The sequence below is a fragment of the Sciurus vulgaris genome (assembly GCF_902686455.1).
Source record: "Sciurus vulgaris genome assembly, chromosome: 13".
Taxonomy (NCBI): Eukaryota; Metazoa; Chordata; class Mammalia; order Rodentia; family Sciuridae; genus Sciurus; species Sciurus vulgaris.
This window is the reverse complement of record NC_136474.1, coordinates 96,260,305-96,286,049: the sequence shown is the minus strand read 5'-3', so window position 1 is coordinate 96,286,049 and position 25,745 is coordinate 96,260,305. Positions and strand designations below refer to the sequence as shown.

The 25,745-nt window shown below is 49.9% G+C and overlaps 1 protein-coding gene across 4 annotated transcripts; it reads right to left on the bottom strand.

Moving 5' to 3' along the window:
- Positions 1-989: 989 nt before the first annotated feature.
- CNDP2 (carnosine dipeptidase 2) lies at positions 990-18,648 on the bottom strand. Of its 4 annotated transcripts, XM_079108980.1 has the most exons (12): positions 18,585-18,648; positions 15,572-15,690; positions 14,662-14,805; positions 11,674-11,836; positions 9,082-9,170; positions 7,259-7,459; positions 6,075-6,159; positions 5,120-5,280; positions 4,040-4,204; positions 2,814-2,955; positions 2,441-2,588; positions 990-1,676 (listed from the first exon to the last, which is right to left on the bottom strand). In XM_079108980.1, the coding sequence occupies exons 2-12, from the start codon at positions 15,629-15,631 to the stop codon at positions 1,607-1,609; spliced, it is 1,428 nt and encodes a 475-aa protein (XP_078965106.1). In that variant the 5' UTR covers positions 15,632-15,690; positions 18,585-18,648; the 3' UTR covers positions 990-1,606. The 4 variants fall into 4 exon arrangements, with proteins under 4 accessions (XP_078965106.1, XP_078965107.1, XP_078965108.1 ...); XM_079108981.1 differs by lacking the exons at positions 4,040-4,204; positions 18,585-18,648 and having other exon boundaries at positions 15,572-18,237; XM_079108982.1 differs by lacking the exons at positions 11,674-11,836; positions 14,662-14,805; positions 15,572-15,690; positions 18,585-18,648 and adding an exon at positions 9,302-10,641.
- Positions 18,649-25,745: the final 7,097 nt, after the last annotated feature.

Sequence of the window (25,745 nt, the reverse complement as noted above, 5' to 3'; positions counted from 1 at the left end):
AGCACCCAGCTAATATCTTACCTAAACACAGTAAAATGATCAAAACAAAGAAATTAATACCAGTGCTATTCAGCTATAGGTTTTCTTTGCATTTTGTAAGTCAGGTTTCCACAATGCAATGAGGTTACCAGAATGACCCGTCCTCGTGGCACCTGTGGGGCTATGTGGTGTTGGAGTGTTATTACCGCTAAGGTGCGCTCCTATCACCTGACAGGTGGCGGCTGCCAGATTTGGCTTCTAAAGTCCCATTTCCCCTGCAGATTCTCTCAGGGAGATACTTTCAGGCAAGGCAAATATTCTGGTTCTTACACTTTGCCTGCCCCTCTCGGCCGCACTAGGTGGGGGTCTGGCCGGCGGCCACAGTGGCGCTCCAGTGTGCTTCTCCGTTCCCTCTCTGTGACTCTGATCAGTGGACTTCACAGGAGGCCCGGGCCTCCTCACTCATCCATCGTGCTTTGTGTTAGCAGAGACCCACGGATGCTGCGGGTCGTGACCCCTGCCTGCGGTGCAGTCCTTGCTCCACTTGACCTCCTGCTCCCGTGTCCTGGTGTTACTTTCTGCCACTGTGAGGCACTCCTCTTGGGTTTCTGTTGCCCCAGCCCTGGGAGCAACCAATTCTCCAAGGTTCCTGGCTCCTTTCCTCAGAGTTTACCCTGGTCTTTGATATCAGATGCAACTGATTCTTGTTAAAACCACGATGACTCTGACTTAGCAGCAGGAGCAGCAGGCAGGGCCAGGCCCTTTCTTTGGCAGCACAGGGAGTGACCAGTGACCATCACTCCTGTGGGCTGGGAGGACAGAGTGCTCACCTACGAAGACCTGGGTCTTGTTTTCTGAGTCTGGACCATGATCTGACAGTCAAACACCACCACAAAAGCACATGCGTGCCCCACCAGCACACCCCACGAGCACACGCATGCCCCACAAGTACTCAGACGGCACCCGATAAGCACATGCGTGCTCCGCGCGTAGGCCAGGCACAGTGACCCTTCAGAGGCTCTGTTTTCACTTTTATTGAGCAGAGTGGATGGAGAGGTACAGTCCTTTCACTAGCACGGTTAGGCTGGGCTCTGAGGGACTGTGACAGAGGCAGGACGCAGACGGTCAAGGTCTCAAGAAGGACAGAATCACACAATGTGAGGGGTCCCAGAGAGGGCCATCAGGGTGCAGGGAGCCTCAGGCCCTTCCCACTTCTCTTCCGGATACCCTCATGTGCACTGCCTGGCTGAAGGGGAGGCAGGAGGCAGAGAACCACAAGCTCTCTCCATCCTAATTCGATGGCAGCTAGTGCCTACTGTGGAACACGTGCTTTTGGACCTTGGCTGCTTTCTAGAGTTTGAGTCACAGTGGCCACCTCTGAGAACCTACCCAGGGTCACTCAGCTGTCCCTGATAAGCCCCAGGACTAAGCATTTCCAGCTGCCAGCACAACTAACTGCTGCCATCCGACAGCTGGATACACCTGTGTCGGTTCTCAGCACTCTATGAGTAACCTGTAAGAGGAAAAGGGAGGAGAACTTCACCTCCCTGGGCAAGGCAGAAGAGGAAGAGGGCAGAGGGTAGGATTCCTTCTGGTCAGACTGGCCCTCCACAGAAAGCCAGGCCTGTCAGTCCTTCAGTTGAGACACCTCATACAGGTAGGAGGCCAGCATCTTGGTTCCTTCTATGTAGTTATGCCTGGGGGAGGAACAAGGCATCACGTAAGCCGGTGTCCCGGAGCACAGCACAGCACCTGGGCCTGCTGAGATTCCTCCTCAGGCATGGGAACACCCTCCACCCAACCACCGCTTGGAGTACTGCTCCTCTCTGCTACTCAGCCACCATCCTCCCACCCCACTGCCAAGAACCAATACTGATCCTGGCCTACGCACGGGGGAGGCCGCAGCCGGGGCTCTGGTGTACGGACAGGCCTGCAGTTCATATCCAGTAGCCAGTCTGTCTCCCCCGCCCTCCTGCAGGGCTGTGCTCTGCAGTCCTGCCTGTGCCCCTGACTACTTGGCGTGAGTTCCTGCTGCCAGTCCTCAGCAGCTCCAGCACAGGAGGCTGTCCTGCTCATGGCCCCTGCCTGCCTGGGTCTCTCCTTCCTGCCAGTCGCCAGAGGCTCCTTCATCCTGTGCGTTAGAGGAAGCCCTGTCATGCCTGCCTAAGTCAGAGCGTGTACAAGTATCTGGAGCAGTGGGCGGTCCTTCAGAAACTAACAGTGGAGAGCGCTTCACGAGTGGTAGATGAAGAAAAGCAACTTGTTTTCACACACCGCCATCACCAGGGCCTCGTCCCTGCCTCCCATCAAACACAGATACAAATGCAGGGATGGTCACAGAATCCTAGCCGCCCACCTGCCTTTCTTGGCAGCAGCACCCAAGTGGGGAGGAGGGCGGAGAAGGGCTGGTGGGAAGCCACACCAGGATCTGCCCAGCGTCAGGCCTCAGCCCGGGGCTCACCTGTTGAGTTTTTCATTCTGGGAGTGAGCACCATCATCTGCGGACCCCACTGGCAAGAGCATGACATTCTTGCCTGTGGCCTCCTGAAATGTCAAGGTCACAGGAATGCTGCCACCCTCCCTGGTCAAGTCTGGTTCAACACCAAACACTGGAAGAAATGAAAGAAGAGAAACAGTGAACCTGGAGGCTCGAGCTAGAGACTCACCATGGAGGCAGTTCTCAACAACAGGGATGGACTGGGGACAGCAGCCCAGCCTCAGCAGCTTTCCTGAGAGCACCAGACACAACAGTCACGCATCCAACAGATGAGACAGGGTCCTCAGATATGCTGAGACAGACGTCCCCTGGCAAATGTCCCCAAGGAGCATCCCACCTGTTTTCAGGGCTCTTCTCCCCGCCATGTAATGAGGGTGGTTGAAGTCAGACACCCAGGGCTTCCCACCGTGGCACATATACACCTTGAACTTGTTGGGGCTGTGAAGCTCAGCAAACTTCTTAGTCAAGTAGCTTGTAACCTAAACCAGAGGAGACATGCTCTTTAAAAGGCCTGGGATGTGATGGAGTGTTAGTGGTTTACGTGGGCTGCAATTAGTCATCTACAAGTCTGCCAAGACGGCTCTATGACATTCTGTAGTGAGTCTACAGTGAGTCTCATTTTCTGCTGTCGAATACTGATCTACATAACCATGAGAGCAGGAAAGAAGGCTTAATCTAGAAATAAAATTCAGTTATCTGAAGGCAAAGGCAATGTTTACATTTCATGCAATTCACCGTTTACACTGGAGTTCCAAATGATAATACATTAAGTTGAAAATGTTTTCTGACTTGCTTTATGTTACGAACAGGTTGTTTGTCTCTCCAATCCCTGCCAACACTCTAAACCTCTATGACTGTACTTGGAGGTAAGGGCTTTGTACAAGTAATTAAGGTCAGATGAATTATATGGCTGGGGCCTGGTTAGACAGGATTAGTGCCCTCATAAGATGACAGAGATAGCCTGGCTCACTATTCACTATGAGCACACACAGCAAGAAGGTACTACCTGCAAGCCAGGAGTGGCCCCTTGCTAGACACCAGCAAAAGGAGACTTTTCTGTCTCCAAAAATGGGAATAATACACTTCTGCCATTTAAGCCACCCAGTCTATGAGCTTTTGACATGGCAGCTCTAGCAGACTAACATACTTTAAAAACTGATCACAAGCTATATTTCATTGGGGTAGAAAAGACCTAGGAGATACCCTGTGAGCCAGGCTGACCCAGTTACCAGAATCCTTCCCTCCACTTGTCATCACCTTGAGAGGCAACTCCCAGCACCCTCAGCTGATGTGAAGTCTTGGAGTAAGGTCAGAGGTCAGATCTGGCCACCCTACCAGTGATGGAGGTCACTTTCTTGTGATGCCTGCTCATATGTCCTTTACTGAGGGTAAGTTTTTGCACTGCTTATTCTGTGATTACTGAATGGGCAAAAACCAAGAGGTGTGGGGATGCGCAGGGTTGAAATCACTTGTAGATGACTAATTGCAGCCCAGTGAAATCCTTTGTTCCCCATATCTTGGCACAGCAGTTCTCTCCCACCTATATTCCGCACTCCCACAGACCTGCTTGCTGACCACTTCAGGAGTCATGTCTGGCACGAGTCTGATGGAGAACTTGCCGACCACTTTCCTAGGAATCACAGTCTTGGCTCCCGACCCGGAGAAGGCGCCTTCGATGCCATGGAGGGAGAGGGAAGGGTAACGCCAGCGGTGCATCAGGATGTCTTTCTGCAGAACCACAACAGATATTTGCTCACTGAGGAGATGGATGCCACCAGCAGCCAGCTGTCCTGAGACAGGGCCCCACTGGGGCCTGGCAGCCACAGATGGGGGCACGGACATGGCGCTCTTCCAGGCAGGCTGGTGAGAGGGGCTGCAGGGCTCAGGAACTACTGTTCCACACCCCACAGGAGCTCGCTGGCCCCCAGCCTCAGCCGATGGGGATGCTGGGGGCAGCATGCTTGAGCTTCAGTTCCCAAACAGCTGCCATGTCTGCTTCCCCACCCGTCCCTACTGGCCGAGCAGTGCTCCTGCAGGACCCTGATGAGGCACAAGCTCCTTCAGACCTGTCCACCTGACCTGACCCTTGGGCAAGCCCACAGGGGTGGCCCTGCTCTGTCCCACGTGTGTCCTTCTGGAGTTCTGCACTCACTTTTCTCTGGGGAAGATGAAACTCAAGAGCTACTCTGTCTGCTCCCATCCCCACCCTAGAGAGCTGGCCCTACTGCTGAGTTCAATTAATGTTAGCTTCATGGAAGCTACTGAAGTGATATCCATACCTCATAAACCAAGGAGGAAACAGACCAAGGCAAAGTCACAACACAAGTTACCCCCACAGTTAAGTAAACAGAATGTGGACAGCTCCGCCTCTGCACTTGACTCTGCAGGGTGCCGTAACTGACCTTTGGGCCGGTGGTGAAGAGATCGCCCTATAAACCCAGAGAAAGCGGAGGCACCTGAAGCAGGAGAGGGCCATGTTCCTTCCCCTGCACGTTTCCTCCAGTTCTTTCAGAGTCAGTGGATTCTGACGTGAAAAAGCACTACACAGGCCCAGCCTGACGTGCCCTGCTCTCTAGCTTTGCACCTGACACTGTGTGCATGTGCCCCCTCCAGGAGAGGCCGCTGGAGCCCTGGAGCTGGCACCTTGCAGCCATGCAGGAGGCTCTTGGCCCCCACGTCCTTGGCAAACTCCTCCGGGTCAAAGTCGATGTGGTCGTAGAGCTTGTGCTCCTCGTCGGTCACGGGGGCCACAGCCTCGTTAATGCCAGGGATGAGGATGTTGCCCCTGTTGTCGATCAGAGAGCCTGGGGGAAGCAGCAAGGGGTTCAAATGCTCAGGTGAGGCAAGATGGCAGCAGCAGCAGCTCTCAGCAGTGCCAACACCAGAAAGTCAGGCACAGCAGAGACCCATCGTTCAGCCTCCTGGGCCCAAGATGGAGGTAGGCCAGGAGCAGCAAGGCCCTGGTGGTGACGTTCCTGAACACACTGCCTCTCCAGGCATTTATTCTAGAAAGTCAGTCAGATGATGACATGATAATGACAGCCAACAAGGTGAGCGGGACCATTATTCCTGTTTTTAGACAGAGACTGAGGAGCAGAGAAGGTAACCTGTCCTCAGTCACCCACGATACTAACCAGGCAGCCAGCTGGCTCCACGCAGGCTCACTCTAAAGCTGCCACACCACACTACCCAACTGTCCATGTTTAAGGTACGTCCCACAAGAAGCAAGCTGCTCTGGAGCCAAGGAGAAGGGACCGGGAGTGGGACAAGCAGACTCCAACCCTGGGAAGGACGTCCTCTCACCTGAGGCAGACTCTGTCCTTGCGGGTAGGAGAGTAACAGAATCACGTGGGAGATGGGAGCTCTGCCTAGCCTTGAGCAAGGAGGACAATGGAAGCCCAAGGGTAGCCAGCTATGGCAAACAGACCAAAGCCGATGCCCCCCGGAGACATGAGGTCTGGTATCAGAGGGACGGCATCTTGTGCTCCTTGGGGCAGGTTGGATGGGAACTTGGATGTTCCAATGGGGTACAGCAGCAGCCAGCCCACCCTCCCCAGCTCAGCACGCACTGATGGAGCGAGAATCAATCCACACTCACCCATCAGTGCAATGAGATCCGTCATGGCCTCGTGCACCGAGCCACCGTACACCCCAGAATGGAGGTCTTTGTCACTGCATTCCACCTGGATGGAAACAAAAGCCCACTTTATCTGGCTTCTTAGTGGGAGCTTATTTTTATCATGTAACAACACACAGAACAAAGAACATTTATAAGACTTCACAATTTCCAAATCAAAATGTGTTCCCTTGAGGAGCAAAGCAAGGTGTTCTTCCAATTAGGAAACTCAGACAACAAAAGATAACCCTGGATATGCTAAGCACAGGCACTAGGCAACTACAGGTAAAATGGAATGCCCACCACAGGTGACCAGGCATGCCTGCCACAGGTAAACTGGGCATGCTGGTCACAGCTATGCCGGGAACGCTGGCCACAGTTAAAAGCATGCCACAGGGCAACCTCTCCAGCACGCAAAGCCTCTTCCAGGGGAAGGACAGGCCCTATCATTTCACAAGGACCAGTTCCCGAGTGGGTAATAACCAACGCGAATGAAGACCCGAGTGGACCTGGAGCCTGAGGACTGGGGTTCAGATCCACCCGCCACTGACCAGTCTTGTAGCTAGGTAAGGCTAGGCCCCTGCGGAAAGGGGAACTCACTCCCAGCTCCAGGTCACCGGTGACGTGTGGAAGGGCATGATGCTGGGGTGAGTGCTCCGTGAGGCCAGCCATGATTTCTGCCCTGTTCATGTGACGTGGCGGGTGGGGCAGGGGCCACCCTGATTGGCAGGCGATGAGGGGCAGAGCCTGACTGGCCTCCCCACACTCCCTCGGGCGTGGGGAGGGTCTCATTCCCTCACAGTAACCCAGTACAGGCCAAGGGCGTCAGTGCTCACGCCTCAGCAAGGGCTCTCCACTCCCAGGAGGTGCTCTCCAATGCTCTGCACAGCGCGGCCCTCTTGGGCGAGGCTGGGTCTTCCCCCTTGCTCCAGGGCACATCATAAACAGCACTGCCCCGGCTGGATGCTGCTGTGAAATGACTTCCGGGCACGGAGTCTCATCGAATGCCTGGGCTCCGACAATGGCTCGTGGAGCCTGGGAAGTGGGCACCCGCAAGCTCTGTGCTTCTCCTTCAAGAGTGACTGCCTCTTGACACGTGCCTGCTTTAGGGCAGGAAGACAAGGGGACTCGGGGCTAGTAAGGAGCCTGCAGAACTTGGTACATACCTCGATGAAAAAGTAGCAAATGCCCCTGAGGCCGTACGTGAGGCAGGGCTTCTTCTTCCCCAGCCAGTAATTGTCAGAAATGCAGACGTAATCCACATCTTTAAAGAACTTGTCTTTCTGGGCAAAAATCAGCTCATCCAGGCCTTCAGAGCCAGACTCCTCCATGCCTTCAAGGCAGAACCGCACATTGACAGGGATGTCCTGTGACAGGAGGCAGGAGGGGTTGGCTTCCCTGCTTTTTTCCCCTCAGCTCAGACAGGAAACCACACCTGCTCAGCACTGTGCATTTCAAATACAACCTCCTCAGACAGCCACAGGCAGACAGTGGTCTGCAGGGCCCCAGGGGAAGGAAGGAAGGCCCTCCCCCATGCCTGGGTGAGCCCTAACGGGACCTCTGTGGATGCCCAGTGAGAGCAAATGAGGAGTGTCCGGGACAGCCAGAGCTGCTCCCTCTGTGACAGAGGGACAAAGAAATCTGCACAAGAGCACGGAGTCCTCAGTGTTGCACAGAGAGCCTCTGCCAACGCGAGGACCTCGAGTGCGCACTCTCCTCCGCTGTGAGCCCTGCACACCAGCCACATCAGACGTCTTCCGGGTGCTCTCCCAGTTCCCCAGGGCGAGGCAGGTGGTCCCCTCCCCAGACAAGGAAAGGAAGCAGCACATGAGCAACAGGGAAACCCTAGCAACCAACAGGGCACAGAACAGCAGGCCCAAGTACAGACTCGAGCCTACTGAGTTCTGGTTCGAGCCCGCCGGGCAGCAGCACCGTGCACCACATGTGCTTTGCCCTCCACCCAGCGCGGTTCACCCTGCTCCTCCTCCTGCTTGCCTCCTCCTCTGCGCTCAGGTGAGATCCTCCCAGGTGCCTGGGTATGTGCAACGGGTAACGAGTTGCTAGGAGGCGCTCCACTGTACACAGCCGCCCCTCACTTCAGACCTCCTCGGACCCCAGGGCAACTCCACGGCAAGCCGGGGGCTCCCGGCGGCACTGGAGGGGTGAGGCTTCCTGTTCCCATGCCCAGTGCGAAGGGCTGTGCCAGGCAGGTGTTCTGTGTCAGTTCCCTCCTATGCCAAACGACTGCCTGGACCTGAGGGCCTCAGACCCTCTCCACCGCTGAGTCCACACTTCGACAAAAATGCTTGTCTTATTCTTATTTTATCATGATACAAGATAAGAGCCAGATGTAAAAACTACCCGTACAACATGATCACAACTAGACTAAAGATCATTAGTGAGTTTAGTAAGTAACAAAATATTAAATGAATATTTTGATGTTTGGGACTTTGGCAATTTTTTTCTCTATTTTACCAACTTAGAATAAGGAGCACATGTTTCACAGTTGATGAAATACCTTTTTAAAATAACTTATTTTTAGGAGCATATAAACCACAGAGAGAGAGAAAGGACTCTGTCCAACATCACAAAGCTTATTACACTCTGGCAAGTATCATGGGTATAATCAATGATTGAAAATTCACATTTTGGGCTAGGGGTAGAGTTCAACAGCACAGCCCTTACCCAGCAAGAACTAGGCCCCAGGTTTGATCCCTAACCTCACAAAGAAAAAAAAATTCACATTCCATGTGCTGGCTGAATCCTGCTGACCTTGCTAACTAGTCAACAGTATGACCTTTGAGCACCTGTAAAACAATTAAACTTCTAGTGTTTCTAAAGTTGAAAACAGCTATAATCTTAAATCTGAATCACCTGTGCTGATTAAGGTTGGGGACACTCACTTTCTCTTGCCCAGTGATCTCACGGTACTGCTCAGGGGGAACCTGGTGAATGGGCGGAATGTGACGGGGCAGGGCTGTAGGCATACCTGACCAGTCTTCTGATAAGCTTCCAGGGCATTCATCCAGCCAGCCACCGGCCCCTTATCATCAGTGGAACCTCTCCCAAACAACTTGCCTAGAACAGCAACCCGGAAATCAGTTACAACCACAATGGACTGGAAGGAGCTCATCACTAGTGCGCATCTGACAAGTATTGACACTCGCGTGTACACACACACACCCACCCACCCACACACACACACACACCTGTCTGGGGCAAGACTTTCTCTTCAGACAAGCCCCAGGAGCCAGCCGACACTGCTGCTGGATCTCAGAATGCACCATAATCCAAGAGGCAAGTCACGCAGTGCCTCGACTTTGCCCCTTCCCTCCCACGGCAACCTGGGGACCTAGAGCTCCTGCTGGGTCAGCATGATTCCAGGAAAACCCTGCCAAAGGTGGCTGGTGGACTACAGGTAGGAAGCCTGGTCACCCCGGGAACCACATGTGTCTTCATCATATGAGCTTCTCAACCTCACCCTCACCCGTCTGGACACCTACTTTGATAAAGAGCAGACCTTGCATTTTTATGATTTACTTCTCTATTTCTTCCTTCACACACTTCCGGTCTGTGTCCGTGGTCCTATAGTTCTCTCTGGACTTGCTTCCAGGACAACTGACAAAAGGGTCTGGACAGGGAAGCTGACCACCACTAACAGCAACTCAGGGTGAGTTCAGTGGTGGGGCCCTTGCCTACCAAGAGCAAGGCCCTGGGTTTGAGCCCCAGTACCATAAAACAAAACAAAACACACACCAAAACTCAGAAAATAAGTCCAAACCCTCCTCCTCCCTCTGCCAGGTGACCCAGGGTTGGCTGGAAACCAGGCAGAGGAAGGTGTGACTCTACACGGTTCCAGAACCCCAGGCTCATGTGTTCAGGCTCCATCAGACTCGAATTGTTCTGTCCATCCTGGCCAGTCTTCCTACGTCCTCATCCTTAGACTGTTTTAAAGGTCTGCAGTTTCAGAATGACCTACCCCAAAGCAGCATGGGGCTTAAAGCCATTGTTACCTTGGGAAATTCCTTTTATTAACAAAACCCAACTTTTCACAAAAACGTAAATAGAAGCTCTCCTTTAAAAAAGCTTATTCCTGTGACACACACCAAATAACTACAGTGGCCAGGGCTGCTCTGGATTGGAGGTGAACAATAAACACTACTGCTCCCCACACCAAGGGCGCCTCTGACGGGAGGAGGTGCACATGGTTGGATGTTTGCAATGAGGATTCTTCCTGGGATGAAGAGCTACTCTAGTCTGTGGGGGGCAGGTGTGGGTGTCCACCTTTCTGGTTCTCAGGTGGTGGCCTCACAGAGGACTTGGCAGTAGTGACCACTGTATAAGCAGGTGCTCATGGTGGCTTGTGCGCTCTGTCTACGGTGCAGAGCTGGGTTCCAGGGCCTGCACGTGGCTCCCCGTGGCTGGGCACAGGTGGGAGGAGGAGCAGGGAAGGGGAGGCAGGTAAGCAGGTGATGGGAGGGACCTTTGCAGCCAGCTATCTCTACTGCGAGGTGTCAGTAACGAGGAGCATGTGGGGAGAAAGAATGGAAGAGGTATGAAACACCCAAGGGCCGGAGTCAGGGCAGGCCCAGCACTGTAAGCCAGCACTGGGGAGGCCCTCAGTGAGGATGCAGCAGTGGCCCAGGGAGGGCCGCGGGTGGGTGGGCAGGGCGGGGACAGAACCAGCCCTGTTCTGGTGTACATGGTGGGAGGATGGTGTGGTTCACTGGGATATGACCTAGTGGCTGGGGAGCAAAGACGAGGAAGCCTGTCCCAGGGCGAGCCAGGTGCACGCGGTGAGGGAGACACCTGTTGACACTAGGGAGGAGCCCAAGCACATACAGCAGACTCAGCACATCAGCAATTACACCGTGGTGGGGTGGACACGGGGTTAAGTGTCAGAGAAGACACTGCTTTACGTGAAACAATTTTTCAGTTTTGCACTGTCACGGTCCACACTGAGCCAGGAAAGGCCTGAAGACAGACTGCATCCAGTTAGACAAGAGGGTCTGACTCTGCCCTGAGGCCCAGCTGCAAACCTAGGACTGCACTCTGTGGCGAGGTGAATCAAAGTACAGAAGGGAAAGCAGAGAACCTTCGTACCACGAGCACTGGAAGAAGAGGCTGAGCACAGGGCCTCCCCACGTCTAACATGCTTGTTATGTGCACAAGCTTCAGGGGACCAAGGTGCCTTCTAGCTTCCAAGAGCAGAGCAACTAAAATGCACCCAGAGGCAGCTCAGTAGGACGAGGCCCGGGGTCACAGCTCTGGAGGCCAGCACAGCCTCAGCTCAGAACCTGTATTCTGGAAAAAGCAGCAGTACCAAGGGAAGCCCAGAAGACCCACACCACAGAAAACTCATTTCCAGAGGCAAGGGTGGCTCTCTGGACTTCCAGTGACTGAGGCACATGTGTGAAACTCCACGACCCAATCCCCAGCTGGTATGAAAAACACTCTACACTGCAGAGAAGAACACAGGGACTATCAACAACTTTCCAAAACTCAATTATAGAAATTCTCCTCCCAGTGCTAAAGCACTGCTCCTCGGGGAGCCGGGGAGCTCTGGAAGCACGTCTCTTACCGTCCCGCTCGGTCAAGGTGAAGGGCTCGCTGTCCCACCCATCCTCCATGGATGCGGGCTGCACGTCCAAATGCCCATAAATACACACTGTTTTCTTCTGGGGGTCACAGCCCAGTTTGCCGAGCAGAATGGGAGGAAGTGGTATCTCTGAGCCATCAGGGAGCTGAGTCGAAGGAAGCAATTAAGGGCAATCCTGTTAATAAGCTCAGAACTTACAGCAAACTAAAATAAAACTGGCCTTTCTTATCTGTTCTTATAATCAACCTGTGCTGTACAGTTTAAGACCATAATGTTCAAGTCATTAATTAGCAAGAATTTCCTTCCCGGTAATCCAGAGAATATAAGTAAAGCACATTTACCAATTAGTCTTTTAAAATTTTAAAGACTAGTTTAAAAAAAAAAAACTTTACATAATAAAGTATCACATAGGCTGAATGTTGGAAGTAACTTTCATTATTATCTGAAACGATGGTTAAAAATAACTATAATCTTGAATCGAAATACACATTTTTGAAATTCTGTATGCAGACTACTATTATGCACAGAATGGGCAACAGATCAAGATGCAAAGCCATACAGGTCACATTAAACCCTAACTAATGAGGTAGTGATGACTAGTAGTCCTCTGAGCTTTGTCCCGAAGCCCTCATCAATCATCCACCCTCCTGTAAGAATGGGGGAACAGGGACATTAGTCACAAAATCTCAGGTTGGAGAAGAAACGTGGGGACAGTAGGCAAGCCAGTGAGCTCTCCTGCCCTTCACATGACATCCATGGTTCCATCTGCACTGTACATGGCAGCCCAGTTAGGCTGTTCCTCTACCAGCTCCTATATTCTAACGGAAGGCCCTGTTACGGCTGCAAGGTGCCTGAGGTGGCAGGAGGTGAGTGCATGCACTCTTTGCAGCACAGGAGGAAGGGACTGTTCCGCCAGAACACTGCACGCACGCATTAGTCTAGCTGTTAGACAACACTACTAACGGGACTGGGCTTGTGGCTCAGTGGTAGAGCGCTTGCCTAGCATGTGTAGGCACTGGGTTCGGTTTTCAGCACCACATATAAATAAATGAACATAAAGGTCCATCAACATCTAAAAAAATTTAAAAAAGAAAGAAAACACCATTAACAGAAATATCTATTAATAAACATAACATACAGACTGAATTGATAATGAAGCTAAACTAACAATTTACGGGGAAGAGGTAAAATGAGCAGCAACTGAAAACGAATGAGCAGCAACTGAAATCAAATCAGGACAATGCAGGTGTCCACCTCCCAAACTCCAGGGCTCCTGAGCTTTGTGTGCACAAGCCATCAGGCAGGTGGCTAGTGTCTTGTAAGGACACAAGACTTGTTTACCCAGGAAACTTTACTGATAAATACCCAAGTAATCCTCATGACCCAACAGCTACCAGCATGCAGAGTGAGGACTCAATGTCCTCTGCTAACTTGAACTGCACCAGGGGTGGGTTTGTGGATCAGTGGGGACAAAGAACTCTTTCTTAAACTCCCTGCCCTGGGCACACAGGACATACGGCCTCTGTGGTCGTAGCTTAGCCGGCCTGAGCAGGAAAATGATTTTTAAATGACAGCAAATTTTCTCTAAATACTATTCGTCAGCCTGAAATACTGAAATGCTCCAGCATTTTCTAGGACGCTGGTGAGGCCCTTAGGCAAACTGGTTCTGAAATCCTCTAGGACTGAAATTCTCTGTGAGCTGAAGACACTGTAGCTTCTGCACTGGCCTGTGCTCCCTGCACACCTGCCGCAAGCCCTCGCCCTCTGGACACGGACCCTGCTACCGGGCACATTCACACCGGGGAGACCAGTGAGCTGTTGCCGCCTGCACAAGTCTCTGCAGAACTTGCCTATGGTAATGGAAACTTCCAACTCCTCGTTAGAAACAGGTACAATATGAGTTGAAATGTTCAACAGTCATTTTAGTCTTTTATAGGAGTCCCTTTCTTAAGAACTACTGTGTGAAGTCAGTGACAGACGGAATACATTCATCTATTGTGGTGAAACAACTCTTAGAAATGATTTACCCCACCCCGGTTTTTTATATCTTGGGAAGTAAGGAAGGAGCAAGTCACAACTACTCTCATAATAAAACAATATCAGGAAACTTGGTTTATTCTTAAAAGAATGGGAGGAAATCGTTGGAAAGGGATAATATATTTTAAACCAATTACTGAATTTGTTGTTAGAAGAAAATCTCAAGTGGACCCTGAGTCAGGAAGTCTTAATTTTAATCTGGGTTTTGCCATAAATTACTGAAACACAGCCCACCAGGTTGAAGGGAGCAATACTGATGGCCACACCCCAAATTCCAGGACTGTGACCGTGACTTCACACTGAGGTCATCAGGCAAAAGAAAAGAGGTGAACTAGGACTTTCATGCTGTGATAGAAGGGTCTTCCGAACTTTGAAAATACAGGACAAGAAAATGCAATTCGTGCAGGCCTCAAATCATCCAAAACCAAAAATAGTGGACTAAAGTGCCACAGAGTGAGACCGCCCACTTCAACCGCACAGAAAACAAACCATTCTCATCCGTCGGAATGCGCATTAAAATGCGACCAACCCAGGGCTCCCTGTCTCTCATGTAGAAGTGCTCATGACTTGGTGCTGTGTGAGCAGGTCTTCACTATTTTTAAAGTGACAGGAATAAACTTCCTCTTTTGAAAGCATACTGATTTCTGGGAGAAGTTCAGCTGTGCTCTACGAACGACCACCACATGAACGTATTCTAGAGTAACTCAGCAGTTCTCCTTTCTGGAGAAAATGCTCTGACCAAGCCTCTGCCCCAGAGTGACTGAGGCCCTCAGTCCTCCTCAGACCCAGGCTCTGCACCAGGGCCTGCCTTCTTGTTTTACAGGTGGGTGGAGCGTCTGAAGCAAAAGGTCCTCCAAGAACCTGCAGAGTCCTGCCTGGCCCCAGGCAGAAGGCAGCGTGTGGTTCTGCAAGGCCAGCCAGGCCGGATCGTACCTTCTGTTTCCCAATGTCCACCAGCTCCACGGAGCCCCCCAGCTGCTGGAGATCCGCGGCGGCAACCTCCATCATCCTTCTGATCTCCCCTCTCTTCTCGGGCCAGGCAGATACACTCTGGATGGCCACCCAGTTTGCAAGTTTCTGTTGTGGACAGCAAATGGAAAGGGATTCTGAAATGCTGCTCCTTGAGGGAAGAAAAGCACTTACGGGGGGGGGGGTTCTGGCACACAAAACTGACTTGCTGCTGCACTCTGACCAGGCTGACGGATGTACAGGACAGATCTCTCAGGGTACTTTTTGTTCAGCTTTGAAAGCTGTACTGACCCTGTACCAAGAACTAAAGTGGCACAGCAAATTTTCAGGATATGTGTACTTTTAATCATTTAAGATAATGTGAACATAAATGTAGAGTCCCCCGAATTAATTCATACTGAATCTAGCAGAACTACAACTGAAAGACAAGAAAAATATCTGATGCTATCAGATATCTAATGCTTGTTTCTCATCCTGACACTAGTCGAGTTTTCTGAAGTGTAATTTTTAGGAGAATTCTAAAGATTTTGTCTGAAATGTGTCCATCAAGAATAACTTTAAAGCATAATTCTTCAACTTAATATCAAGAAACATTAATATATTACTGAGTAACTTATACCATGTTAAATATGAATCTGTAACACATGAAATCATAAATGGAGATTAAACAAAATCCCAAATTAGTTGTTATTTCTAGAAACATATTAACACCTTTGTCAAATGTCAAAAGTATAACTTACACTGTAATAAGAAGGCTAGGTGACATTTTTAATACTTGCTTTAAATTGTGTAACACATATTGGCTCTTGATAGTTTCTTACATTCCAGGATTAAAGTAAATTTCATTGTTTACTAGGGTGATATATTCCCTTACCTTAATATAGCGATCCTGGTTTTCATCAATATACTTGAACAGGGTAGTTAGAGCCGACATCTTTGGAGCAAACTGCAGACCTTGAAACTCTTTGGAAGGGAGAGTAATCTGCCAGCCACCTGCAAACAGGGACTGAGGTGAGTGGCTGGAAGCACATGTGAGCTCTCAGATCAGCACAGCAGGGCTCTCCGCCCTTCCTGGGCAGCAGTCCAACACTCTCATTGCAACAGGGCTCTCCAGGAAGTCACTGGATTCAGGGTCATGATGTCTGGGAACTAGCTAGAGGTTTAGATTCATCTTCCCTTTTCTCACAAGGAAAATCAACACAAAATCTTACATCCAGAGCAGTGGCAAGTAACTGAAAGGCCTGAGTTGCAGACAATCTGATGAAGAGTAAAGTAGGCACTTCCCAGCGACTCTAATTTACCAGCATTAGGAAAAAAAAAAAAAAAAGTTCACATTCTTAAAGCATACAGAGAACCGTCCACTTTCTATTACCACTTCACTATCTCAGCAAAAAGGTCACATCTTGTCTAAACAGTCACAAACCCAGAACACAGCTAAGAGAGCCCCAGGCACACAGGGTGAATTCACTTTAGGAATGCGGATGGTCTTAGCTCAGAAGCTGCCACAGGGCCTTGTACTATACTCAACCTCCACGGGGACCCAAGATGAAGAAACTTCCCCTTGTCCAACAGGGCAAGTGCAGGTAATGACACCGCACTGTACAGGAGAAAGCTAGGAGACAGGTTTCTTACCTTTCACCTTAAAGAAATGTTTGAGTGTTTGAGGAGATGGGCACGTTTACCCTGATTTGACCACTGCACAATGCATACATCACTGAAATGCCTCTTGTACCCCATGATTATGTACAATGTTATGTTGTTATGCATCAGTTAAAAACATAAATTTAGATTCAAAAAATAAAAACCAAACTTCCATTCCTGGCAGTCCCCTGCAGACATTTTCTAACGTTCAGCTTTCACACCTGAGACCCTGACTCCTGCTCTACCTTACAGATGCAGGGCAAGTAAATCATGGGACTGCTTTTAAAAATCAGAATAAGTACGAAATAAAAATGGTTCTGGCATTGAGACTTTCAAAGGAGGGTCTGTTTCCTTTCTTCAGAGACTCAAGACTTAAGCAGAAGTAGGAAGGAAATCAGCTGACTGAGCAAATTCATTCTGAGTGACACAAAGTGACGAGATCCTACCACAACTCTATGGCTCTGAAGAGGGTGCCGGGCAGATGCCTGCAAACTGACTCACTGTTGATGAACAGCACATTTTCTTGGTATAGGGCTCTAGAGCCGCTTCTAAATAGAGGACTGACTTGATCCATTGTGACGTGAAGTGTGGCAGCTGTACAGCAGACTGAGGAAGTTTCTCCAGCTGCACAGTGTGTAGCAGACGTGATTTCTGTGTGGGTGGGAGATCAAACCACTACGTACGAAGTGTCCTTTTCCCCTTCCTCCTCTTCAAACACTAGCAAGAAAGCACGAAATGTTCTGTACCTCTGGGCCAACTCATAATGCCCAGCTCAAGCATTCATGAGAAAGCGTCTCGAGTAGGATAGAGTCTACGAAAGCTGTTGAGGCATTCTTATGAGTGTTAATAAGTCAAATTTTAGCCATCTGTAACCAGAAATACACACAGGAAATCACCTGTTTACATGAGATGAAATGCTATTCAGCAGGACCATATACTGGGTGCTTTTCCTTTGTGTTTCTGGTCATTAAATACCACAAATTCCAAACTGTGGTATGATCTCATTAATATTGCTTTTTGTAGCCAATTAACTAATAACTTTCTAAAGTCAAAGATATAATTATCTAAGTTGCACCTCTTCACCAAGGATAAACAGATACAGATTGTTCAGTTACCCTGCAAACCATCAGGACTGTGTTCAAAGCACCACCGTATTAACCAAAGCAGGTTAGGCAGGTTCCCTTTCTCCTTCCCACTCAGTACTACCGGACTCGTTTCCCCTCCACTAACACCAAAGCCACTAAACGGAACGACTTTTATGTGCCCTGATGAAACTCATTTGTTAAGGTTAAAGCAGTATGTTGGAATGAGCAAAAGCAATATATTATCCCTCCAAATACGACAGCCTGTTTTCCTCTAGAATTCTGAAGTTCTTTGGGAGCAACATTTAAATAAAGACTGGTGAGAGGGGAAGGAGAAATGATATGAACTAGGCAGTGACACACACAATTCCTTTAATTCTGAGCATCTCAATCTTCGTCCCTGAAGGTGTATGTTAAATACTACCCCCACTAAACCAGGGGGTGGGAATCTTCTATTTGCCTATTCTAGAATTTCACCCTAAACATGTCACCAAAGTACTTTTTGCCACTCCTCCCCGCCAACATTTGGGACAACACAGGCTATCGGGGACAGGTAGGGGACAGGTTCTCGGCCCGGAGTCTGAACCAGGCTGCCTCTCCAGAAGCCAACTGGACCGGTAGTCCCCTCTGTAGGGCCAGGGGGATTCAAGGGCATTAGTGCAGGCGACCAGCCATCGACTTCATTTTACAGAGGGCATAGGTGACGGAATAAGTGGTCCACACCAGGAAGTTGGCAAGGGACTGTCTCCCCGCCGCAGGGGCCCCTCCCGCCTCAAGCGCTGGAGCGAGCGGGGCCAGAGCGTGACTGCAGAAAGGCGGAGCGCACGACAGGCCTCCCAAGGGGCAGCCTGAGCACTGGCCTGCCCCTGCTCCCTGCCCCGCCACCTGCACCAGGTAGCCACGCAGGCCAGAGCCCGGGCGCGGCCGAACGGGCCCCCGGACACTCCGGGACGCGCTGCCGGCCCCTGCGAGCCGCGACCCCGCTAGGGCCTCCACCGCCCACCGCGCTCGGGACAGCCCGGGCTCCACTGGCTGCGGCCTGGGGCTCGACGCTCCCACACCAAGAACTGCGACTCCTGCGGCTGCCCGAGCCCTCTCTCCAGGTCGCCCGCCGCCCGAATCGCCCACCCAAGAACGAAAGCCCAGCCAGGGAGGCCCGCTCACCCAAGGCGCCGGTTCCGCACCACGTGTCCCAGTCCACGCCCCGGCGCGTCCCGCGCCCCACCTCGCCCACCAATCCCCGGCCTCGAGGACTGTCTTGCCCCGCCCCTCCCCGCCGCTCCACCCACCAATCCCCGGCCTCGAGGACTGTCTTGCCACGCCCCCACCGCACCACCCACCAATCCCCGGCCTCGAGGACTGCTTGCCCCGCCCCCACCGCACCACCCACCAATCCCCGGACTCGAGGACTGTCTTGCCACGCCCCCGCCGCCCCGCTCACCAATCCCCGGCCTCGTCCAGATCGCCTTGCCCCGCCCCTCCTCGGCAAGCGGACGGTGAGGGCGGTGCGTAGTCTGCTGAGACAGGAATCTCGTGAAGGCAGGTGGTCCAGGAGCGCCTCCGCGGGCGGTAGCCTACAGCTAGGCTTCTCCGGGACGGGGCGGGGGGTGGGGAGCTTGGTGCTTCGAAGGTGGGGTCAGAGAAGTAGCGTAAATATTGAGGGCAGCTTTGAAGTTCGAGACTGAGAAACCTACACAGCATTTTCTGGTTCCCAGGCTTCGTGGGTGGGGCGACGTTTTCCACCGAGACCTGTGCTTCTAGAAGAATTCGAGGAGTAGCATTCTGCAGGCTACGCAGATTCCATTGCGATGTACTTGATTGCAAAACCTGCACCAGCACCACTCCCAAGAGAAGTCTGTTAGTGTTTTAAGTTTCATGATCCTAGGAAGAAAGCAGACCCACCATGATTTGAGCATCTTCGTCTTCTCTTTTAACCCTGGGAGTTGTTTTGCCGTCTACTAACCTTTTCGTAAGAATATTCTCAAAAGACCTGAAGAACTTGTACCCCTTTCACATTTTGGGGGCCAGTACCGGAATGGGTGTTTACAACATTAATCATCGTCCAACAGTAGTGAAAATGTTTCTCCTATGAATCTGAATAAATGTTAAGAAAATATAAATTTTATTCTTAATGTAAAACACTTATCTGGAAACATGTTAATTGTCACACGTTAGGACGTTCTAGGCCCTGCCCCCTGAAAAGATGCAAAATATGCTTTGGACCTTGATTAAGAAGACATTCTCCAATGAAATAAAGTTAAATTGGACTTGTACCTTTGTTTGGAACTTAAGAAGCTTTTAATGAGTTGGCAAATGCACAGCACTTACAACAATGCCTGGCACTGAATGACAGAAAGTGTTGCCTGTGCATCCTCACTCAGGACAGACTATGATCAGGAAGAATAACACAGGTCAGATCTGCTACCTGCGTGTTTCCAGGCCTATCAGTTCTAGGGGAAAGCCCCTGTGGGACTTAAGAGCTGGAAATTGAGGCCCTCTAAACTCTGAGCCCTCCTTGGATAGTCTGTGCTCAGTGGCAGCCAGAAGGCCACTGTCAGCAAATGATTTTGTATCTGAGTATAGTGCACAGCTCTGAATTTCAGCATGTGGCCCAGGACACCCGTTTCATCTCTGGTAAAGGGTGCATTGCAGGTTACTGCATAGCAATAAATCTGACCTTAGTGGCAGCCACTAGAAAAATATGTTTCCAATCTTCTCTGCTGGATTTGGGAACAGGGACATCTGAGAGAAAACCAGGAGAGAGAGATGGAGATGGGATGTTTCAGTTAGCTTTCGTGTTGCCGTGACCAAAAAGAACTACTTAGAGGAAAAGTGTTTGGGGGCTCAGGGTTTCAGAGGTCTCAGTCCACAGAAGGCCAACTTCATTGGTCTGGGTCCAAGATGAGGCAGTACATCATTGAGGAAGGTAAACCTGGTGGAGGATGGAAGGATCAGGAAGCAGAGAGGGAGGGGGAAAGGGACACAGGGAAAATAATCCTTTAGAGAAATCACCCTCATTGACCCACCTCTTCCATCCATGCCCCATCTGCCTACAGTTACCATCTAGTCAAATGAGAACGGACTGATTAGGTTACAACTCTCACAATCCAATCATTTCACCTCTGAATGTTCCTGCAGAAACACAGGAGCTTTGGGGGAACACCTAACATCCAAACCATAATGTGGGTGGCCAGGGGTTGGGTGCTTTGGAAAGAGGAATAATGTGAATCTATTTTGAGAATTAAGGAGATGTATGCATTATAGAACTTACTATTGATTATTAATCTATCCAAGCAACATTAGCTCAGACTTCCAATTGCCTCAATTTTCAGTTCCCAGCAGGAGACAGAGTTTAATCTCCAGAATCTGGTTGATTTCTGATAAACCCAGTTTAACTGAACATGCCAACAATGGGAGCAATCACCTCTCTGGAAAATGAAGAATTTTCTTGGGAACAGAAACCTCTTTGGAGAGAGTTATTATTCTCCAGAAACCTTAATGTAGAGAAGTAGTTGGTGACTATTTCAGAGAATAATTGCCTAATAGGGTGGAATAAAGAAGGAAGAAGGAGATTAGGAGGGACAGCTGTAAATGGGCTCCACACTGCCCTAACCTCAGAGGTTGGTAAGTTCTAGTCCTCCGGTAGCTGGTCTCGAGGAGTCTGACTCTGTGTTCACTCCCATGGAGTCAACTCATCCAGGGCTCTGGTCCAAATGTTCCCATTTCCTCTTACCTGCAGGACCTCACTGGTATATTCCACAGGCCATTTGAAAATCAGCACAGGTGTACCTTGGAGATTCTGTGGGTTGGGTTCACCACAATAAAGTGAATATCATAGTAATGCAAATCACATAAACTTTTTTGGTTTCCCAGTGCATACAAATTATGCTTACACTATCTGTAAAAACAGTGCAATAGCATTAAGTTAAAAAAAATGTACATACTTCAATTTAAAAATACTTTATTACTAAAATATGTTAACAATCAGGTGTTCTTAGTGGCGTACAACTGTAATCCCAGCTGCTTGGGAGGCTGAGGCAGGAGGATCAGAGAGTTGAACCCAGCCTGGGCAACTTAGAGAGATCCTGTCTCAAAAAAATAAAAAAAAAAAAAAAAAAAAATAAATAAATAAATAAATAAGGGCTGGGGATATAACTCATTGGTAGAGTACCCATGGGTCGATCCCCATAACACACCCCTGAAGAATGAGAACGAAAAGGAGGAGGAGGAGGAGGAGGAGGAGGGGGAGGAGGAGGAGGGGGAGAAGCTAATGATCATCTGAGTTGTTGGAAAGATGGTGCCCATAGACTTAATGGTAACAGGGCTGCCACGATCCTTCAATTTGTGAAAAACAAAACAAAAAACTGTATCTGCAAAGCACTGTAGAGTGGGCCAGGCACAGTGTGTGCATGTACATCAGAACCAAACACGATTTTCCTCACCTCCTCTCACCCTGCTGTGGGCAGAATCCTAAAATTCCTGTTTCTCTTTGAGCATGGGTGAGCCTAACCTAACTGGATGAGTTCTAGGAAAGAGGTCCAGGTTGAGATGAGAGCAGGCGGAGACTTGCTGCTGCCTCGATGTTCTGCCAGTTGTGAGGTGCCAGTGCCACCATGTGGAGAGGTCACGTGGCAGGGAATGTTAGGGGTCCCAAGGGACTGAGGGCCTGTCCTGTGAATTCTGCCAACAACTGAGGGAGCTTGGAAACAGTCTTCCCCAGCCAAGCCCCAGCTGAGGACACAGCCTGGCTCACACCTTCGCCATAGGCTTGGTATCCCTAGCAAAGGTGCCTGACCCACAGAGACTGGGAGACAAGAAGCAGGTGTTATTTTAAGCTACTAGGCATGTGTTTTAGTCGGCTCTTTCACGGCTGTGACTAAAGGACCCAACCAGAACAGTTGTAGAGGAGGAAAAGTTTATTTGGGGGCTCACAGTTCCAGAGGTCTCAGTCCGTAGACAGCAGGCTCCTGTCCTCAGTTCTCGAGGTAAGGCAGGACATGATGGTGGAAGAATGTTGAGCAGAGAAGCAGCTGACATGATGATCATGAAGCAGAGTGTCCACCGCCAGATGCAAAATATAAATACCAAAGCCACGCCCCTAATGCCCAGCTCCTCCAGCCACACCCCACCACCTTCCGCAGTTACCACGCATCAGGGGATTAATTCACTGGTTGGGTTAAAACTCTTCCAACCCAATCATTTCTCCTCTGAAACTTCTTGTGTTGTCTCACATGTGAGCTTTTGGGGGACAGCTCACATGCAAACCATCACAGCATGTGAGTTGTCACAGGGCAGGGTTAATGCCACACCCACACTGCCTGCAGCTGGGCTTCGGCTTCCTGTGAAAAAGGCCTGCGGAGTTCTTCTGACATGGTCTCCATGTGGTCCCTCCTCACAGCAGTCTCGCTCAGTTTTGGGCTCCATCTTTGTCCGTCTTGACCTCTAGGGTCCTCAAGAGTAGCCAGTGGCCCCAGGTAAGATAAGATCTCCCCACAGGAAGGGACTCTCAGGCCTCCCATCCAGCCAGGCCCTCTTCCATCCTCACCTTCTGGAACACCCTGTTCACCCTGCCAGCAGAGCTTGGCAATCCTCGAGGAGTAGGAAATAAGCCTTGGTGAATTTTGTTTATCCTATAGGTTTGTATTTTCACATACAAATGAGATTTTAAACTTAATGTCCTACACTATTGCATCATCAACTAACTTAATTTACTTTATATTTCAAATATCTCTCCTAAGCAAAATACCACCCACATGACCAAATGTGTTAAAATTCCAACAGTAAACATATCTCACCTTGAAGCAGAATTTTTTGAAATTTAGGAATTTAAATATTTGAAATCTCTGCCCTAGAACCTCCAATATGGTTATTAGGCCAAGATGCCTTGTAATGTAAGGTGTTACGTCATTCATAGGATCAGGAAAATTGACAGTCACCTCCTGTAAGTCTTCATCTGTGCACATGCATTTGAAGCCCACACGTATATTTATTTGTTTGCTTTGGCATGTCTTTGGGTGGATGATTCATTTCTGAGTTGTGATTCATAAGCTGGTTAACTTGCAGAGTTGAGACTCTTCCCTTGTGTAGCAATTGTAATGTGCAGGCAGCCAAAGCCTTAAGGGCATAATTAACCACCATGACTGTAGGTATAATTCAGAGAAGTTTTCCTCTGTGTGAAGACCAGGGACCATCACTATATGCTGTAAGGAGGCACTGCAAAGAAAGGGAAGACAGAGAACTCTGATTTCATTATTAATGTGGAGGAACATTTCTTCTTTGAAAACGCATGATGTGCCGTCTTAATATGTTATTAATGTGCTTAATATATCTTAATATGCTGCTTCTTACTGGTTAGGTTTTCAGGGGAAAGTATTATATTATTTTATTCACTTTAAAAGTACAGAAGCTTCTTGGAAGGTTGTGGTCCTTGGAAGGTTGCGTGTGTGTGTATGTGTATTTTCTGACTTATTTTTTTAGCAAGCTGATAAAAGTAGCTACCAAGCAATAAATACTAGTCCTTGCTGTATCCTCAGAACCAACTTCCATAGTAAATTCTGTGACCTCATGCTATGGACTCAATGTCTGTGTCTCCTTCCTCCTTCACCAAATTCACTTTGAACCCCTAAGCCCCAATCTGATGATTTTTAGCGGTGGGGTCTTGGGGAGCTCATTAGGCTTAGGTAATGTCATGAGAGTGGAGCCCTTAGGAGGGATGGAATTGTGACTTTATAAGAAGAGGAGACCCTCTCTCTTCTCTTTACCTACCCCCGTCATGAGAGGGCACAGCAGCAAGACAGCCCTCTTCAACCAGGAAACAGGCCAGCCATCACCAGACACCAGTTCTGCTGGCACCTTAATTTTGAACTTCCTGCCTCCAGAACTGTAAGCAATAAATGTCTGTTTTTTAGGCGCCCAGTGTGTGTTATTTTGTTATAGCAGCCTGGCTGACTAAGACACCTCTGTTTATAGTTTCACTTTCTTGACTGAGTACATCATTCTCATACTAAGCCTTAAATGTCAAATGATGAATAGAAGTTGTCCCTGTCAATCTATGATCAAGCAATCAGAGAATGTCCTCTAAACACCAAGTGAGACTTTGAAGACTATATAGTTGGGGTCTGGTATCTTCCCAGGAGTATGCAGATTATTGTAGTAAATGCCAAGGGGAGGAGGGGTAAATACCCTAGACACGCCGGCTTTCCTTGCACTTTCTCTAGCCACTCCACCCAGTCTTTCAAGCATGTATTCATGTCCTTGCTTTATAAAGGAAGCCCTAAGCCTTTGTTTGGCCCTCCTGGATTTTTGCTCTATTAATCTCATTCCACTCAGATCAAGTTCTCCTAACGGAGGCCTCCACCTGCCTGTTCCAGATCTTCAGCTCTGGCCCAGCCTCATCTCGCCTCCAGCACACCAAGGCTTCCCTCCGGTCTTACAAACGTTCTGAATTTTTCAGGTCAAAGCCCCTCTCCAGCCCCTCTAGTGCATTTTGGGGGGCTCCTGTTTCTCAAATTCTGCCCCACCATGGTGCTGGGCTCCCTCAATCTCTCTAGAGACCCTCTCCTGGCCTCCCCTGTGAGCTCTTCCCCCATGTCCTGGGTTCCCCACACTCCTCCTGCATAATTCTCTGCTGGGGTTCCATGAGCGCCCATCCTCTAAGGAGCTCCCATGTTTGTTCACCTCTAACCTTACAATCCTTGTCCTGACCCAGTTAAGTGGACACATGAATTTTTGTCTTTTTTGAAAAAGAAAAAAATGTCTGACTCCCACAGAGAACTGGCTTACCTCTCAATGCCCTTGGCCAGCCAGCCTCTGTCCTCAGCTGTGGAGGAGCTGGCCGTTCTGGACTTGGGTCCTGCTCTCCAAGACTGCTTCCACTTTGTACCCAGGTACCAAGAGGGTCATTTTTTGTGTCTGAGATTCCTCCAAAAAGAGCTTCTGATTGGTTAACAAGTCACCATTTGGAATAAAGATGCCCTGATGGACAGAATGCTTGTTCTGGGCTCTCTACTTTCTGGAGGCCACTGGCCCACATGCTATTGGGTCAGGAGGCAGCGCCCCTGGAGCACAGCAAGGTGGTCTGTGCTGGAGGAAGTGTGCGAGCCCAGCAGGCCCTCTGGATAGACTGTGTAGCTGGCAGGCCTCAGCATACCCCACATTCTGGACGTGTGAGGGGAAAGGCTTTTAGCAGCTGGCACGCTGGTGGCTCACCAGTGATGGAGCTGGACAGCAGCAGTGCCTTCCCCCTGCACAGGCCAGGGAGGCAGCATGGGACTGGAGCCCTGCACTCATTTCCCACCGTGATTAATAGTCCCAGGGTCGTATTTT

Excerpts from the sequence above, each read along its gene's own strand:
- CNDP2 (XM_079108980.1), bottom strand. The coding sequence starts at position 15,631 with ATGTCGGCTCTAACTACCCTGTTCAAGTATATTGATGAAAACCAGGAT. Across the intron at positions 14,806-15,571 it reads ACCAGGATCGCTATATTAAG|AAACTTGCAAACTGGGTGGC; the intron begins GTAAGGGAATAT and ends TGTCCACAACAG. Across the intron at positions 7,460-9,081 it reads CTTATCAGAAGACTGGTCAG|GACATCCCTGTCAATGTGCG; the intron begins GTATGCCTACAG and ends CTCCTGTCACAG.